The sequence below is a fragment of the Protopterus annectens genome, chromosome 1.part2 (assembly GCF_019279795.1).
Source record: "Protopterus annectens isolate FY-2018-M chromosome 1.part2, PAN1.0, whole genome shotgun sequence".
Lineage (NCBI taxonomy): Eukaryota > Metazoa > Chordata > Ceratodontiformes > Protopteridae > Protopterus > Protopterus annectens.
In genome coordinates this window covers 823,285,938-823,304,488 of record NC_056727.1, presented here as the reverse complement: position 1 = coordinate 823,304,488, position 18,551 = coordinate 823,285,938, and the positions used below count along the sequence as shown (strand labels likewise).

The window sequence follows — 18,551 nt, the reverse complement described above, 5'->3', positions numbered from 1 at the left end:
ATTTGGCTTTAGTCTCACTTCATGTTTCACCACCACTGTCTGCTACAGTCTTTATAGCCCAGCTGACACTACACCTATCCAGCAGTAATTGTCTTGATTCTTGTAATGAAGAAGACCACATATAGTGGAACTCTACCACTGAGATAACTGCTCACTGTGTTGTCCTACACAAAGCAAACTTTATTTTTTGCGTGGAAGTGAAGGGTACATGTATGATTTGAATCAGTCACCAGGAGAAAGCTACTATGGTGTGTTAAATTGCTGCAGATGGAATGAAATAAATGAATGAAAATGTAGGCAATTTTTGGACTGAGCTTTGGATCAACTAAGTTTCTTAATATGATCATAATTTATAGTGTTCTGGCTCTTTTATGTACATATTTCTTTTGTTTCTTCTGTATAGCTTTCATTTTCAAATACTTCAGATTGGTGTCACAGAGCATACACTGAGGCTTCCTATCAGTTATTTTTCTGGAAGATATGAAGTCTTCATTGGTGCCAGTGTAGCCCTTCTACTCCTGCTTCTGCATGAGCCTTGGTCATATTTAGGCTGGCATACTGTCTGGTTAAGAATCAATTACTGGTGTGCTCTGTGCCATCCACTGCTGTCCTTTACATTCCTTTTCATCATTTTACAACATACTACATTTCTACATTTTTCATATTGTGCCACATGTTCGCAGCTGAAACCTATGTTGTATTTTCTATACTTCTCACATGTCCATTTCTTCCCTTTTGAACAGTTCCTGACATTACCTAAACAAGAACTGAGCTTTTCTGTCCTCTTTATGTAGTCTGGTGGCTGTTCAGGCCTTATTCCTCTGCCCATTGCTGTAAGGCTGCGTTTCCTGTTTTATTTTCTTCTAATCATTATCATTTACCCTAGTAGTACATTACTGGAATTGTGCATTATGTAAAATGCTAAATACACTATTTTTTTTTTATATTAGGGGCCTTGATGCTCTCAGCAAGAAAGGAAAATCTGCAGCAATTAGTCTACCAATAGAATCAGTCATCCTGAGCCTGCAGGATCTGATTGGCTATTTCCAACCACCACATGATCATTTGGAACATGAAGACAAGCAGAATAGACTGCGAGCTTTAAAGAACCGTCAGAATCTCTTCCAAGAAGAGGTAATTTTTTAAATTTGTTTTCCTTTCTATACGACATTGATGAGTAAATAGATTTTCTTCCTTTGCTTATGAATACTGTCACATATATGTGTCATAAAGGAATGAGACATGACAGGTAGACTGAGTGGGTGCTCGGTACTCCATGTCTGAATAGTCCTGTTGTACTGCACTTCGGCAAATATTCAAATATACACTGTGTAAAGAAATGCAGTCCATTGTGAGTGACAAGTTATAAAGTACACGTATGTTGGAGTACTGCTATGGATGTACTGTTAAGTGCAATCTAGAAATCACTATTTTAATTCAAGAGAAATACTTGAGCAAATTGATTGTGTCAACTCTGCACAGGATCTTATATCATAAAAAATAATTTATCACAGTCTTAAAGACATTAAAATATAAGCTTCTTACCTCTAGCAATGTATCAGCACATGATCTGTTATATCACAGACTTAACAAATGGAAGAAACATCTTCACAGGAAAAACACAAACTTGTAACCAAACAATTCATGTGGTGCAAAGAAAAACATCACTCAGCAGTCCATGAAATTAAGTTTATTACATAACTTAAACACTTTCTTTCCTTCTGTTCTAGGAACTTCATCAGAACTCCCATAATTTTAAACATTCCAATTAAAATACCCTTTTCAAAAAGTCACATGTACCAACATTATCCAATAGCAACAATAAATCAATTAAAAACAAGTAAACTTGCACTTAAAACACTTCCTTTAGCATCAAAATGATTTAACCTTAAAAACTGAAGAAATTGACACTGGATCATTTAATTCTGGCTAGGCTGTTGCATTGAGTTTAAGCTGCCATTTTAACTCACTTTTATATAAGTTTTCCTTCACAATACTACCCAGTACATCTCAGTACTCAGATATCATTTGTTTCCGGTATCCTTGGATCCTGGTTTCATCTCTGTGTTCAGCCATGTGTTTAGAGTGAGAGGTATGTATTTCATATTTAGGCTTGTACATGCTAATATTTATTTTTATATTAACTTATCAACTTTCAAAGGTAGCAGGTCACATATATATTCAGGCATCATATGCTGCACAGAGTATATTTAATTAATTAAACACGTTATAGTTGACTTTTACGACCAGATAGAAGTACACATTTCCAAAAGAAATCATATTTTTCTATGCATTAGTTTGATCATAATCAGTATTATAAGGCTTGAATTCTGTTTGAATTTGAAAAATACATAGACTGGAAGCAGACTTTGAAAATGCAAAGCCACCCATATCCCTAAGAAGGTGCTTTGCCGTCCTATGGCCTCTTACCTAATATAGTCATCTCCAAAGCTGGCACACCTTAGAGAAAAAGGAATATCCTGATTTTTGCCCAGATTCAATGAGAGTACATTCTTGTAGAATATTTTGTAACACAATGGATATACTGTCACTGATATCCTGCCTGATAGTTAACAGAAGATAGAGAGAAAAGCCATGTGGGAATATTTTCCATTTTCTAAGATATAAGCACAGTGTACTTTCATGCAAGAAAAGGTGGTGTGAACAAAAAACATTTGGCCTGTTCTCTGTAGAAGTCATTCTGATTATCTTTAGATCACAATGAGCTGAGCAATGTTTTGCTGGAAGAAACTCTACAGATTGAATGGGAGGTGAGGTAAAAAATACTAAGCATGAAATCCTGATATCAGTGCAAGATATTACTTTATAAATACACAAGCTGGCATTTTTACATTCCAGCTGTATTTTTTATACCAATTCCATAGTCAGTGGGATGTTTTCAGAACAAGACATTCCTGTCAGTACTACTAGATATTTTTGCTTCTTCCAAGTCAGTAAAGACTGTCATACAGCTTCAGTGCATATGTTCCTCCTCTAAGCCAACAAATGTTCCATCACACACCCTATCACAAACATTTATCATATACTGTTAGTCTATATTTTTTCTTGATAAATTACTTTACTTCTCTATGGCTGCAACTAGTGCAATGAAAGAATTTTCCCCCTGCATTAAAGAAGACATTTGGAAACAGAAAATATTGTAATACTACAGTATTAATAACAGATGACATTCTGACCCTTTCACACAGAAAAGTACACACTGTACCATTTAATGTCTAGTGTTTGAAATTTTAAAGTGTAAAGTCTCCATGGTTCTGAACAGCAGTTTCTGTCAATATCATTGTCCATTTCACCTCGTGGATTAGGCAGCAATCCTAATGATAATATTAAGGGAAATTTGGACTGGTACACAATAAATGGTTCCCCTACATTTTATCAAGTTAAAACTCAGCAAATGTTCATCTGGATACAAACAACCAACTGAAACTTTCACTCAGTAAAACATTTTCTAAAAAGCATGGGGAGCCAAGCCTCCTGCATTTCCTTATGAATGCAACCCCCCCCCCCATCCCACAAACTTATATATAACAACTTCTTCATGTTTCCATAAACACAAGAAAAGGGGAAGAAGCACCATACATACACACACACACACACACACACACACACACACACACACACACACACACACACACACACACACACCTACATACATATACACACACACACACACACACCTACATACATACACACACACACACACACACACACACACACACACCTACATACATACACACACACACACACACACACACACACATACACGCAGACACACACACACACGCACACACATGCACACACACGCACACACCTACACACACACACACACACACACACACACACACACACACACACACACACACACACACACACACACGCAAAATAGTGCTCATCTGCAGATAGAAGTCACTTATGGAGAACAATCGATGAGTTTAAACTGAAGAGTTGATTTCAATTCCATTTAAGTTATTGATTAGTAGATTAGCTTATTCATATATTTCAAAACTAGCTGATAAGCTGCCTTGTAGGGGTCTTGCAACTTAATTAATTAATGTACAGTTGATTGACTGACTGACCTTTCAGTAAAAATTCTCAAAACTCCTGGTATGCATTGCAGCATACAAGATAACCTGTTGATGTTAAACACTGTAACTGTTTTTTTGGATATTTAATCAGTATGGATCATTTAAATTAAATATTGACTGTGCTGCTAATGATGTACATATTGTGATCTACCTATGCTTTTTTGCCTGAATTTGAAGATGCTTTAACATTATTAGTACTGTTCTCTGTATGTGTTGGAGTAGCTATTTTAAACCAAACCAAGAAAGAGACTGTGCTTTATCTGCACATCCAGATGCCTGTAGGTGACCCCACTGTATCTCTATGACTAGTACTGTCTGGAAAGTATTTGCATCGTATAGGTTTGGTAAAATATCCTGTAGCTTGCATTGACTCCCTTTGATAGTAGATCTGATGTCAGACACAGTCAACTCCTCCTTTTCCCATTTTATGAATGTCTTCAGGGCTAAACTTCTACGTTCTACTCAAGATCTTCTTTCTTCAACAGCTGCAATGCTCTTTATCAAGACTTCTGGTGGTAGATATCTCATGACTGCAGCTTGCATCTTGTACCAAACACTGCAGAAAAGATATTCTTAGGACAGATAACACTACCAGAATAATACTAGAGTAGAATACATGGCACTAGCTTGAGGTTTATTAAAGTAGCTTTTAGTGTATTTGTTTTGGTCTTCAGTGTCCTATACCACTTGTCTTAGTAGACAGAAGTCTATTAAAATTTCCCACTGTATTTGTGCAGTAATTAGGACAGCATGTGTTTCACTATCTTGTTTCAATGCATACCTAATGCTGTGAGTGACTGTAATGCTCTTAATATTTTCTGTTCCAGTATGCTGATACACATATTCAAATAGCAGTGTCTTAAAGAGTGATGTGTTTTAATTATATTGGTATTACTTTGATTCTGAATAATTTCCTACGGCTTTATTGTAATATTTTAGTAGTTCTTGATATTATTTATTTTCTTTTAAGGAAGTACACTATGCTTTGCCTGAATCATATAATGTCAGTGCAGCTAATCACTCTGAAAGAAACCAGACATACATAGGACTTTATATGCATATTCTATGAAAGAAACCTTACCGGAAGTTCAAGATTCATTAATTCAAGTCCTGAAACTACACTGAATTACTTGTCCTTCAGAAAAAAAAAAATCAAAGGAAAGCTTTCAGTTCGTAAAGGACAACTCTACCAATTATTCTTTCTCATCATAAAGTACTTTTCCTCCCTTTAATCCAACCACAAGAATGTCACATATAAGGAAAACATTATGCATTGTTTTCTGTCTCTAGCTACTTCTGCAGCTTAAGTTTTTTTTTTTTTTTTTTTTTAAATCTTACAAAACATCCTGCTAGCATTTATCACATGATGAGACATATGTAGGCAGCAGGGTAGCTGTGCAGTTACTTAGCACACCAAAATTATTTTGTTAAATCAAACCACAATAATTCAAATACAAAATGTTTAGGAAAAAAAAAAACATTGAACCAACATTGGTTTGAAAAACAAACAGAAAAAAAAAGCAAAACATCTTCTTTGCAGGTTGGCAAGCCCCTGCCTCTGCACCCTCACACCTCCTGCTAATTTTATATACCAACTCCCTTTCAGCACTGCCGTGCTAGCTCAAAGCACATTCAACCAAACGTGAGCTGACAAATGCAGTTCAAAAAACGGCATTAGTCAAATATTTCACAATAGCAGTGCCACATTACTTAATCACTTCACCAATTAGCCTATGAAAAGTTTATTAGGCAAAGAACAAAGAATCATTTAGAGACAAGGACAACATTTTCAACTTAAGAGTCAAAAAACGTCTTTGCATTAGAACATTTATGATAATTTCAATGAACTTCAACATTTAAACCATTTTGAAAAACAGGTGTATTATATTTCAAAATTAATTTATATTCAAATCGTTTTACCTTTCCACATTTGTTACCAGCCTTAGGCAAGTGTATTATATCAAATCCAAGAAAATTCAGATTATCTAATTTCCTATCATTACATCCTTCAAACATGATGTCTCACTGCTCAAATGATATTCTCTCTTAGCATACCTAAGATGTTGCTGAATTCTAAGCTTAGGTTCATAGGTTCATAGGTTGGTACTAGGCTATCAGCCCTAAGGCCTATACAAGCCTAGCCATAACAATTCCCTGGATATTTCTTTCCACAATATTTACTTCTCTGGACCCTTGTCTAGCAGGGGGACTGACATGATCTCCGCAGTGTATTTCCTATCTCCTATGCAATCATCAAGTTTCCTTTTGAAGAGGGCCAAGGAGACGCTCTGCTTGACATGTATGGGCAGTCTATTCTAGAGTATGGGGAGTCTCTGTGTCAGGAACCTATCCCTCCATCATGTTTTGTTCATTGTGATGACAAGGATTAGATCCCTGGAGTGTGTGGCTCTGAGGGATTGGGATTTCTTTAAATGGAGCATGTCCAACAGCTTAGGGTTTGACATGACCTTGTATTTTAAGCAGAGATCGCCTCTGAGTAGACGATATGCCACAGTGTATAGCTGGAGTTTTTTTAGACGGTCAGCATATGGCATCTGCTTTAGGCCTGTGATTCTTTTAGTGAGGTATTTCTGTGGCATTTCCAGCTGTTGCAGATGTCTTGTGAGGTACATACCAAATGGGGCATTATACTCTATAATGGGTCTAATGAGGGATGAGTACAGTGGGACAATGACCTCCTTTTTTCTGGATATAAAGCCCTTAGTGATGAGCCACATAAAAGGATTTCCAGACTGTTGTGGCGATGTGGTTATCAAAAGTGAGACCACTGTCCACCTGTGCCCCTAAGTCTCTCATCACACTTTCAATGTTTAGTGTACTGCCACCTATGTGGTAATTCATGGGTACATGTTTTTTTTCCAAAGGGGATAGCTATACATTTCTTGGCATTAAGCTTGAGCCCATGGCTCTGGCACCAGGTATCTGTTTCTGTAAGGCTCTTTTGTAGAATATCCACATCATTTGGGGATTCAATAATGGCTCCCAGTTTGCAGTCATCTGCAAACTTTGTTAGCCAGAGTCCCTTAGTATTGCCCTGTACTTCAGAGAAGTAGATTCCAAACAAGAGTGGTCCCAGGACTGAACCCTGAGGTACTCCACTTGTCAGTTGTCTGGAGCAGGATTTGGAGTCGACTACTTTTACAGTCTGGGTTCTGTCAGTAAGCCAGTTGGCAACCCGAGTGATGCAGGGATTTATGCCCAGCTTAGTAAGTTTATCTATGATTCCAGAGTGGGGGATGGTGTCAAAGGCATCGGCGAGGTCCAGATAGGCTGTGTGGACCACCTTACCTTCGTCCACAGCTCTGGAGACTGATTCGAAGAAGTCAATCAGATTCAGGAGACAAGATCGGCCCTTTACAAACCCAAACTGGGTGGGGTCCAGTGTTTGAAGGTTGCCAATGTCTTTGTTTATAAGTTCCATGATAATGTGTTCCATGTCCTTGCAGATCAGGCTTGTCAGACTGATGGGATGGTAGTTCCCGGGATCCAAGGCAGATCCCCCCCCTTGTGGAGTTGGATAAATGTAGCTGTGCACCACTCAGTGGGCACAAAGCCTGAGGTGAGGCTATGATTAAACATGACACTTAGGTGAGGTGCCAGTTCATTTTGTAGTTCATGTAGTACACAGCCTGGGATGTCATCTGGTCCCATGGATGCTGTATTCTTAGCTTTAGAGAGTGCAGTTTCTACCTGTGTGGCCATGATTACCGGAATTTGGCAATCTTTTGGTATTGAGATGGGCCCTTTAGGGGGTGAGAGGGAGTGAAGTTGGCACTAAATTGATCTGCCAGGATATTGGCAATATCCTTTGGATCAGTATATTTAATGTCATTCTGTTGTAGCTCAGAGCAGATCTGAGCATTGCCATTAAGATTCTTGACATAACTATAGAATGCCTTGTGGTTGTCTTTGAAATCTTTGACAATTTTATTTTCGTGACTAGCTTTTGAGGATTTTATGAGGGATCACAGCTTCTTACTGAGGCTGGTGAGGGAGTTTTTTGCATCCTGGGATTTTCCTCTTTTCTGCAACAGTTTCTTCCTTCTGTTGTATAGTTTATTTATAGCAGGGGACCACCAGATTGGCTTCCTTTTTTTGGAGAAGAGCATCTTGGTTCTATTTAGGATGGCACGATTCATGCACGAGTGGATGTGCTCATACAGTGCCTTAGTGTAGGATTCTGCAGTCGAACTTTCAGATCCTGTCTGAATGGGTGTCATGAAGTTTGTCACTTCTGACTTCAGTAGCATGAAGTTGGCTTTGGAGACGTTTTTTTAAGGATGTTTCCTTACTGGGGGGTGGGGGTGGGATGTGGATGTCAAGGGTGATTTGCTTATGGTCAGACCTGACCAATGAGGGGGTGACCACTGGTGTGGAGCATCTGTCTCCCATGTTGGTAATGACCAGGTCTAGGATATTGGAGCCCCTGGTTGGACAATGGATTAGTTGATCCACAGAGTTGGAATTTATGAATTTCAAGAACCGTTGGGAAAAGGAGTTGGTACCTGAGTAGATTTCCCAGTTAATGGCAGGGTAGTTGAAATCACTCAGTATTAGGGTGTTTGGTTGTATCTTAATATTTTCCAGTATGTTTAGAAAGGTGTAGTGAGAATCTTGGGCATGGTGGAGGATCTGTAGCAAGCTACAATTTGGATTGCAGTCTTAACTAGTGTTAGTTGCACCTGGAGAATTTCAGATGCATTGTGTTGGGCAACTAACCTGGAGGTGTGAATATTCTTGGTGAATATGGACACTCCTCCACCTTTAGTGTTTTGGTCTTAGTTTTGTGGCTGAAAAGTGTGGTAAGAGTTGTAGCCTGGTATTGCAGGTGTGCTCTCTGGAGCCTTAAACCAGGTCTCAGTTACTGCACAGATATCGATGATCTCCATTTTTAGGAGTGCCTCGAGGGAGTGCATTTTGAGGTTTAAACTTCTAGCATTGAGTAGCATTACCTTCAGATTTTGCATGCTTGTATCTGTTATGGTGGTGGTTTTATCCTTTGAACCTTGCCTAAAAAGGCACTATAGGAGTGGCAAGAGCTTTAGCCAGTAACCTGAATCCCAGGGGTGACAGGTGCAGACCATCTCTGGCAAAGCATCATGGTTTGCTGATCATGTCTTCCCAGGCAGACAGATACTGGATCCCCTTTGAATGACACCAGAAGCCAATTGTTGAAGTCAATCATTTTGTCCTTATACTGTGGTATCATTCTGGGTGAAGGCAGGATGCTACTCAGGGCTAGGGTCATAACTGCCTGGGCCACATGATCCGAGAGCTCTTCCATGTCTCTCTTCATGTAGTTCAGGGAAGTACATCTCAAGTCATTCACTCCAACATGGACAATGACAGAGTCGTATTTGTACTTGTTGTAGAGTGACTTGAGTGCATGCATTATGTGGTGGATTCTGGCACTCGACAGGCAGCTGACTATAATTTTCTCCTTGATGTTCTTCATGTTACACTGTTGCAGTCATTACATTTGGGTAATCTGCTGGCAGGTTGCACTCAGTCGGCCTGAATTCCAAAGCCTTGGGTCCTGTGTCGGATGCTGTCTCCTCTTCCATGATGTCAGGCCATCGGGGGTATAAAACATGCAGCCAACACCATTTTCTTTAGTCTTTCTTGCCATGCAGTGCTTGAAGCAGAAGCATTTTGCAAGTGCCGGTCGGCCAACTACTGAAATATTTGAGTTTGAGTTTCAGAACTGAAATCTTTACTAAAGCTAAGTACCCCATTGGGGAAACTTTTTTCTTGCTCCATACCAGACAAAGTTAATAATTGTATTACTTGTGGAAAGCAAATACCTCATAAGGATTTCCATTTATACTGTATTCCTTGCCTAGGCCCTGATCACAATGTGCCTGGCTTTTGTGCTAGATTTAACCAATGCACTATTAAGCGTCAATATATTTTTCCCTCAAAATATTTCGGAAACAGATTTAACTACCTAGAAATGACATCGGATAGCAATCTGCCTACCGTAGTACATAAAAAATGCAAAGAAAAGGACAGAGAAAGACAGTCGAGATCCAAAACCGAAGATGAAGCTTCTCCTAAGCCGGTTGCCTGTTCGCTGGTACTCATTGAAGCGCTTTTGCAGCCCCTGATACCCACTTCTTTTGAATCGCAGGCCTCTACCAACACCCTTGTGGAGTCCGGCATGCCATGAGATACTCAAGGTAATGGACCGACGGACGTATCTCCCTCGGATGGGTCTGGAGCCGCTGAGCAGGCACCGGCTTCTGAGGGTGTATTCAGACCTCAACATCTGTATGTCAAACTGACATCTGGAAAAACAAAGACAAAAGCAACTTCTAAAACTAAAAAAACTGATGCATGAGCCATGTGCACAGGCCTCTATGCCTAAAAAACAGATGATCAAAATGGCTGAAGACCTCATTACCTTGATCAGGGGTACCCATCCCCCTCCAGATAAGAGGCCTAGGCAAGACACTGATTATAAATCTTCAGATCAGGTTTCTATTTCTTCTGATTCCTCTTCTGATCAGGAATTATCTATACCTCCCTATGAGGATTCATATGCAGAGGAGTCTATACCATCTGCATCACCTCCTGAGGATTATTCATTTGGAGAAACCTTGCATACTTTGAGGGAGCATTTTCACTGGGAGAGTCAAGATTTCTCAGAATCTAAAAAGATGCTCAGGGATTTCCTTCTTCACCCTCAGCACAGGCCTTTAGCCATACCCCCTGTTTTAGACATTGTGGATGATGTGTTTTCAGAGTCAAGCTTGACCCCTGACTCCTTACCTCCGGATCCCCGCAAGCCTGACAGATATTACACGGTCCCTTACTCACATAAATTCTTATTTAGAAACCCTGCTGCTGATCCTGAAACTATTTCACAGGGTCCAAAGGGAGTTAAGGCCTCAACAGCAAAAAAACTTACCCCCCCCCCCGACAGAGATTCAAGAGCACTGGATAGATGGGGAAAAAGGTTTATACATCTGCTACCTTGGCAATAAGGGCCTTAAACTGTGACTTTCATATGCTCAAGTATCAACAAGATGTTATGGGATTGCTAAAACAGAAAATGCTGTTGATTTCTGAATGTGCAGAAAATAAAGAAATGCAGGAATTATTGCATGCAGCTGAACCGGTTGGAAAGCATACTTTGCAATGTGGTTTTGATTCCTTAGAGGCCTTGTGCAGGGCCGCCCGCAGTTACTGGATCTGTGATTAGGAGACATGCCTGGCTAAAGGAACAGAATTTGCCTGATCATGTTAAAGCTAAATTGTTAGATGCACCTTTACAGCATGATACTCTGTTTGGAATCAAGGCAGAAGAGATTTTAAAGAAAATGGAAGACAAAGCAAAGTCTATGCAAACTGTAAAAGACTTCTTACAAGTGCAGCCACCAAAATTCAGTAGACACTGGCCTACATAAAATTGGTCATTTCCTGTGTCAGACAGAGCTCAAAGGGGCAAATCCAGATGCCCTAAGGGTCCCAGATACCAGGCGCAAGATTCATACAGGTCAAAGCAATGGGGCGCTTCTACCTCCAAATCAGGAGGAGATAAAGCGCAAACCTACAGAAAACTGTCCCAATGACTTCCTTCTACCTGCACCAAGCACTTATCTTTTGGCAGCACCCTTAGGGGGAACATTATCACTTTTTGCTCAAAATTGGCAGTTAATAACCCAGGACAATTGGGTGCTAAACATAGTATCACAGGGATACAGATTTCATTACCATACTCTGCCAATGGCAAACGGTTGGCCAGATCTGCCAAAAAATCAATGAGCAGAGGCAGAGACACAGGTTACGTCCCTCATGGATATGGGGGCCATTCAGCCAGTACCAGAACAGGAAAAAGGACAAGGCTTTTACTCAAGACTGTTCTTGGTACCCAGAAAGGACAAGGCCTGGTGGCCAATACTGGATTTATCGATTTTGAACACATACCTCGACATTCCAAAATTTGAAATGCTGACTTTGCAACAACTTTTGCCCATGCTGGGCAAGAATGCTTGGCTGGTGACATTAGACCTAAAAGAGGCATACCTGCATGTCCCAATAAGACAATCGTGTAGAAGATACCTCAGATTCAAGGCTGGATTAATGCATTGCCAATTCTCTGCACTGCCCTTTGGCTTATCTACTGTGCCCAGGGTCTTTACAAAATGCCTGGCACCAGTAATTGCATTTTGCAGACAAAGAAGTATTCAAATATATCCTTACTTGGACGACTGTCTCATTCAAGCAGAGAACAAGGACATTCTTCTTCAACACCTGGCATTTGTGAAAAGGCTTCTAACATGCCTAGAGTACTCAATAAATAAAAAGAAATCACAACTGGTACCCTCTCAAAAGATAACATTCCACATTCCTGGGTGCAAGCTTGAATACAACTGCCCAGATGTCTTACCTCATGCCAGACAAGCAAAGGCAACTGACTACTTACTTCAAACTGATGGCAACAAAAACCCAGTTATCTGAAGACAAATACTGCAGACTTTGGGCTTCATGGCATACTGCATCCTACTAATTCCATATGCAAGACTGCATATGAGGAAACTGCAATGGTACCTAAAAGGTTTATGGAGTCAACATTGTCACAGTCTAGAAACAATGATTCCTCTCATTCCCTGCCTACAACAGGAGTTTCTATGGTGGGCAAAGGCATGTCACCAAAACATGGGAATGACCTTCACTTTACCCCCTGCCAGCCATACCTTAACAACAGATGCATCAGATTATGCCTGGGGAGCCCACATGGCACGAAGATGCATTCATGGCATATGGACCCCAAAACAAATGCATCTTCATATCAACCAGAAAGAGATGCTAGCTGTTCAAAATGCCCTAGCAGCCTTCAAGGACTTACTTCATCCAGGACAATTACTGATAAAGATGGACAACACCACGGTCATGTGGTATATAAACAAGCAGGGGGGCACACACTCATACCCCCTTTGCAGATTAGCCATGACACTGTGGGACACAGCTTTGACTTTCCAAATACATCTTCAAGCTCAATTCCTGCCAGGAAAGCAAAATACTCTGGCAGACGATTTAAGCAGAAACCTTATGGATCCTCATGAGTGGAAACTAGATCCACAAGTCTTCAGCATGATAACAAAGAAATGGGGGAGCCCAGACACAGATCTATTTGCCTTTCCTCAAAATTACCAATTGAAAAGATTCTGCACAAGGACTTATCACAGACAAGCATGGAAAGTGGACGCCCTATCCTTCAGTTGGAAAAACCTATCAGTTTACGCCTTTCATCCTCTGCCTCTTCTTCCCAAGGTCCTCCTAAAAGTCAGACAAGAGAAACCAAAGATGATACTAATTGCCCCGGACGGGCCCCACCAATACTGGTATCCAATCCTAAGGAACTTGTCTCAATACCCAGCTTGGACCTTACCTCAAAGACCTCAGCTACTGCCCCAGCAAAACAATCAGATCCTGCACAATCAACTCCAGACACTGAACCTGGCAGCATGGCTGATCATGTAGTTATACAAGCAACACCTCTCGGTAAAGCCGTGATGGATGTCATTTTGGAAGCCAGAAGGCCTAGTACTAGAAAATCTTATGCTGGTAAATGGAAGAGATTCTGTGCTTGGAATCAAGCACAAGGAACTGATGCAGAAGAACCAAATATTCCTCAGATATTACAATATTTAACTGAGATGCTTGACAAGGGCCTATCTTTTTCATCAATTAAAATTCATGCCTCTGCCATTTTGGCTCATTACAATACAGAGCCTCCAATCTTTTCTCATCCTTTCCTAAAGCAGTATCTTAGAGGAGCCAAAAATTTAAGACCTCCTAGAAGATCACCAATACCTGCATGGGACCTCAATTATGTGCTGGAAAAGCTCACCCTGCCTCCATTTGAACCAACTTCTACCGCTGATATAAAGTTCTTATCATGGAAAACAGCTCTGCTACTAGAAATTGCTTCAGCAAGAAGAGTTTCAGAGCTACAGGCCCTCATGGCTGTAGATCCTTTCATCATATTTTACCCAGACAGGGTGTCCCTGAGGACAAATCCTACATTTATGCCTAAGGTGGTTTCCAGTGTGGCTCTTAACCAGACCATTCACCTGCCAACCTTTTATCCAAATCCGCAGAACAAGGGGGAAAGAATTATGCATTCCTTGGACGTGCATAGACAGCTAAGATTCTACTTGAGCAGGACTAAAGCTCTAAAAAAAACTGAGCAATTACTACTGACATATGCTGCAGGATCAGAAAGAAAAGCTATTTCAAAGCAGACAGTTTCAAAGTGGATAAGCCACTGCATCCATTTCTGCAACTTACACCATAGTAAACCTGTGCCCAAGGGCATTAGGTCTCATTCCACCAGAGCTGCAGCTACTTCAGCAGCCTTTCTCAGAGGAGTTCCAACCAAAGACATTCTAGAGGCTGCTACTTGGAGTTCTGTTCACACCTTTACAAAGCATTATCATTTGACTCTCTACTCTAAGTCCAGGGCTGGCTTTGCCACTGCATTTCTGCAGGGCCTTATAGCCACACCTAATGCTGTTTAGCTCCAGCCACCCAACCTTAGCTTTGGGATTCTACCCAAATGTAATGACTGCAACAGTGAAACATGAAGAACATAGTACAGTTGTATACACTTACCATAAATGTAGATGATTGAGAGTATTCACTGTTGCAGTCCAAGTTACCCTCCCGCCATCCCCCCTTGCATTCTGGAGTTTATCTTTCCTTCTCTATTTTCTACAACCTATGTGGTGTATTTGTTTGTAGATGAAGGTAAAGTTTATATTGATGCATGTATTTATATATACATAATTTTGCTACCTTTTTGGGAGCACCGGACATCTGGGGCAAGAAAAACTAAAGAAAATGGCGCTGGCTGCATGTTTTATACCCCTGACGACCTGACGTCATGGAAGAGGACACAGCAACTGATGCAGGACCCAAGACTTTGGAATTCAGGCCGACTGAGGGCAACCTGCCAGCAGATTACCCAAATGTAATGACTGCAACAGTGAATACACTCAAACATCTACATTTATGGTAAGTGTACACAACTGTACTTTCAGCCTGGTGAGTGGGACATCAGTGTGCCTGCCTATAGAGTCACCTATGACTAAAGTGTTGGGTACATTGTCTTGCCTTAGGGGCTGTTGTTGGGTGGCACACTGGTGTTGTGAGCTATGTGTCACTTTGGTTGTGACTGGTGTTTGTTTGCATTTCAGCTTCGGAGGTCCTTGTTGCTTGGGCAGGTTAATGTTAAGGGCCTCCGCATATGTGGGTTTAGTGTTGCTATGTGTGGGTGTTGATGGTGTGGGTTTTGAAGGGCTGTGAGTTGCTTGAGGTGTAGTGCAGGTGCTAACCATCTCCTCTTGACTGTCTAGCACAATCTTGGCCGGAGAAAGCTTTGCTTCCAGTTTGGCTGTGTAAGTGCATCTCTCGCAGGTTGTAGTGTTGGGTGGTAGGAGGAGAGGATTGTCTGTGTACATGAGGCAGTTGTCCCATTGCCCCAGAATGCCCAGATTCACCAGGTGGACAGGAGAAATCACCAGAAGCTGACCCTTGGACATGCCTATTTAGGTGCTTTTTTGTAAAGTATAAGAGCTGTTTTCCCTTACCTTTGCAAGGTACTTTGCAATTATTGGCTGTTTAGTGCCTACAATTAATTTCTCCTTATTGACAAGGAGAGTTGAGTGCTTGTATTAGTTTCAGGCTTCCTAGTGCTTTCCAGCAGGTTCTAGAGCAAGTGCTAGTCACAGGGGTTCAGATTTTAGTGTTACTATTGAGAAACCAGCTAGTTCTAAGGGAAAATTTGAAGAGCACACTTTCTGGCACCTGGAATAGTTTAACTGTAGCCTTGCAGTGCTGCACGATGTGAAAATTGTGCAAACACACGTGTTTTTAAGCCAGAAAGTTGAAAGGAATATAAATTAGCCCAAAAAGGCTAATAAAATTACAATTTCAGAGCTGGAAACCACTCCTCTAGCGTTAGATAGGCAGTACAATGCTCACCACTCCCACTGGTAAGCAGTAGGACTTCCCTCTACCACAGCAAGGTCTGGATAGCTCTGAACACAGAAAATAAAGTCCTGAGACAAGCAAAGCCTAGGATCTGGACTGGCTAGGAAAGGTGGGAAATGAGCAAACAAGATAGTATTTATTTATTTATTTATTTATTTGTTAAAACAGGCTAAACAATGCAATAATACAGCAAATAAACACAGAAAAGGCTAACACATTTGAGTGTGTAGTCCAAAACAATAAATGCAATTAAAACTCTACAAAATTAGCAATTTAAAACTTTTTAAATTAAGCAAGGCAAGTGCACCACTGAAAAACTGTTTAAGAGGCAGTAATACAGCAGAATAAGTAGCTAGTCTACATATACAGAAAAGTCTATATATACAGAAAAGCAGCTAAAACACACAAACAATTCAGATGCAGTGCAACCTAGAGCACTTAAGTTGTAGCAATATTAAGGCAATTACAGTTATAATAAATGCTCTAAAATATACTCTATATTTCCAAAATGTTTGAGAATCACAGTCAGAACACAAAGAGATTTAGGCAATTTTTTTTTGAAAGGGAAAAAGGAGAAACCTGCTGTTGTTATTTATATATATATGTATATATATATATATATATATATATATATATATATATATATATATACACATACATGTATAATTATATTCACTTCGTTCAATTTCAAAACCATCTTACATCCATTACACCTGCCACAATGAAGCATACACACCATAACTGGTACTTTTTTACAGATTACAAGGTCACAATTTATATGACAAATGCTCCACATTATTTAAGGGGCATCTAAAAGAGATAGTGGATACTCTAGGCAAAACTTCAATTAATATGAATCAGAAAAAAGAATACTATAATTTTTTCTAATTACTTTACACAAAATTTCAGAAGAGGTTATATACTTTGAAATGCCAAAAATCTACCTTATCTACAGCCTTACTTCCAGCTACCCCTCCACAAAATGTCAGCACTATGACTGCTTTCCTGTCATCTGTTTTCTAAATCAGACATTGCAGCAACTGTATCATCAACAATAACAGTGCTTCTAGAAATCCTAAACAATCCACTTATAGTAAAGCTTTGAGTGTTTCAGATGCTAGCGAGTAGCATGCAAAAAATGATTTGTTTTGATTGTGTTAAGTATAATCTGTGCAAGATGGTTTTGAAAGTAAAAGAAGTGACTATAAATGGAAGAAATTGAAAACTTAGTAGTTTTACCTGTCAGAGTCTGATAGTAGTTTATAAAATTAAGTGTGGTTGTTATATTAGTAAGTGGTACACTGGCGAGATAAAATGAAGTGTTAAGTTTTAAATTCAGGAATATTTTAGGGATGTCAAGAGTGAATATCCTTTGAGCAGTGAAATGTTGCATTTTAATGACCTACATGATGGGAAACTAGATAGTTTGAAATTTCTTGTTTTGCGGATGGTTTTCTACACTTGTGTAGGGGACCGGGTGATAACAATGTGACCAGTTAAATAGGCTTAGTTCTGAATTAATTTTGAAGTATGCTGCATTTTTTCCTATTTAAAAGGATCTGAATGATGATGTCTTTGTGTTGAAGGACCATGCAGTACCATGTAAGGATGCTTTCAGAATCAGAGAAACATTCTGCAACAAGTACACCACCTGAATTCAGCTCAGTTTGAGTCTAGAATTCAAATGTACATTCAGTGTTTGGTAGAGGTGGCCACTAGTAAAAATCAAAGGATATAATTGCAAATGAAAAAAATGAATGCTGTTGATGGAGAGAGTCAAAAAGTAGGAGAATCTCAATGCTGCTTCTGTTATTCAGTGAAGAGAGAAAACATGTTGTTTCAGCCATAGTGTGCAGTATATCTCCCTACAAATGTTACAGAGGGAATGACCTTGATTGTAACATAAATCACTTCAGCACGGCAGCCCCCATAAACCTTTTTAGGTGTAACAAATAAGAAGATAACATTAATCACTTTTGCAAGGGTATTTATACTCAAAATTAATCCAGGCATACATTTTATTTTTGCATGTGTTTGCCCTTCAAAAAGAAGGATGTATATTTTCAAAATGCAGTAGAAAGCTGCAATACATATATATTTGCTCAGGGAATGTATTGCTTTCTTGGCCATTGCTCTAAAAGCTCATATTACTAAATCCTTTTTCTTCTACATTTCTTGTATAGTGCTTTGTGGACTGACAAACAACATGCATATTATCCGGTAGAGTTAAGTTGTTTTATATGCATACAAAAGTGCGAACAATTGGATCCTAATACGATTTTAAAAGAAATTGGCATTTTCGTGTTTTTTTTAAATTCTATTAATTTTGGGGCCCCTAACCTTCACGGGGTAGTAGGCAACTGCCTATGTCACCTACTGTGGGTACAGGTCTAATTACAACCCTTGAAGTTTTCCATAGGTTAA

At 39.7% G+C, this 18,551-nt stretch overlaps 1 protein-coding gene across 1 annotated transcript in view; it reads left to right on the top strand.

Annotated features, from left to right (window-relative positions):
• RYR2 (ryanodine receptor 2) overlaps positions 1-18,551 on the top strand; it is a 6,224,161-nt gene that overhangs the window by 2,339,738 nt on the left and 3,865,872 nt on the right. Inside the window, exon 15 of the mRNA XM_044059048.1 lies at positions 951-1,134. Coding sequence (XP_043914983.1) covers positions 951-1,134 — 184 coding nt within the window. The remainder of the gene's footprint in view (positions 1-950; positions 1,135-18,551) is intronic.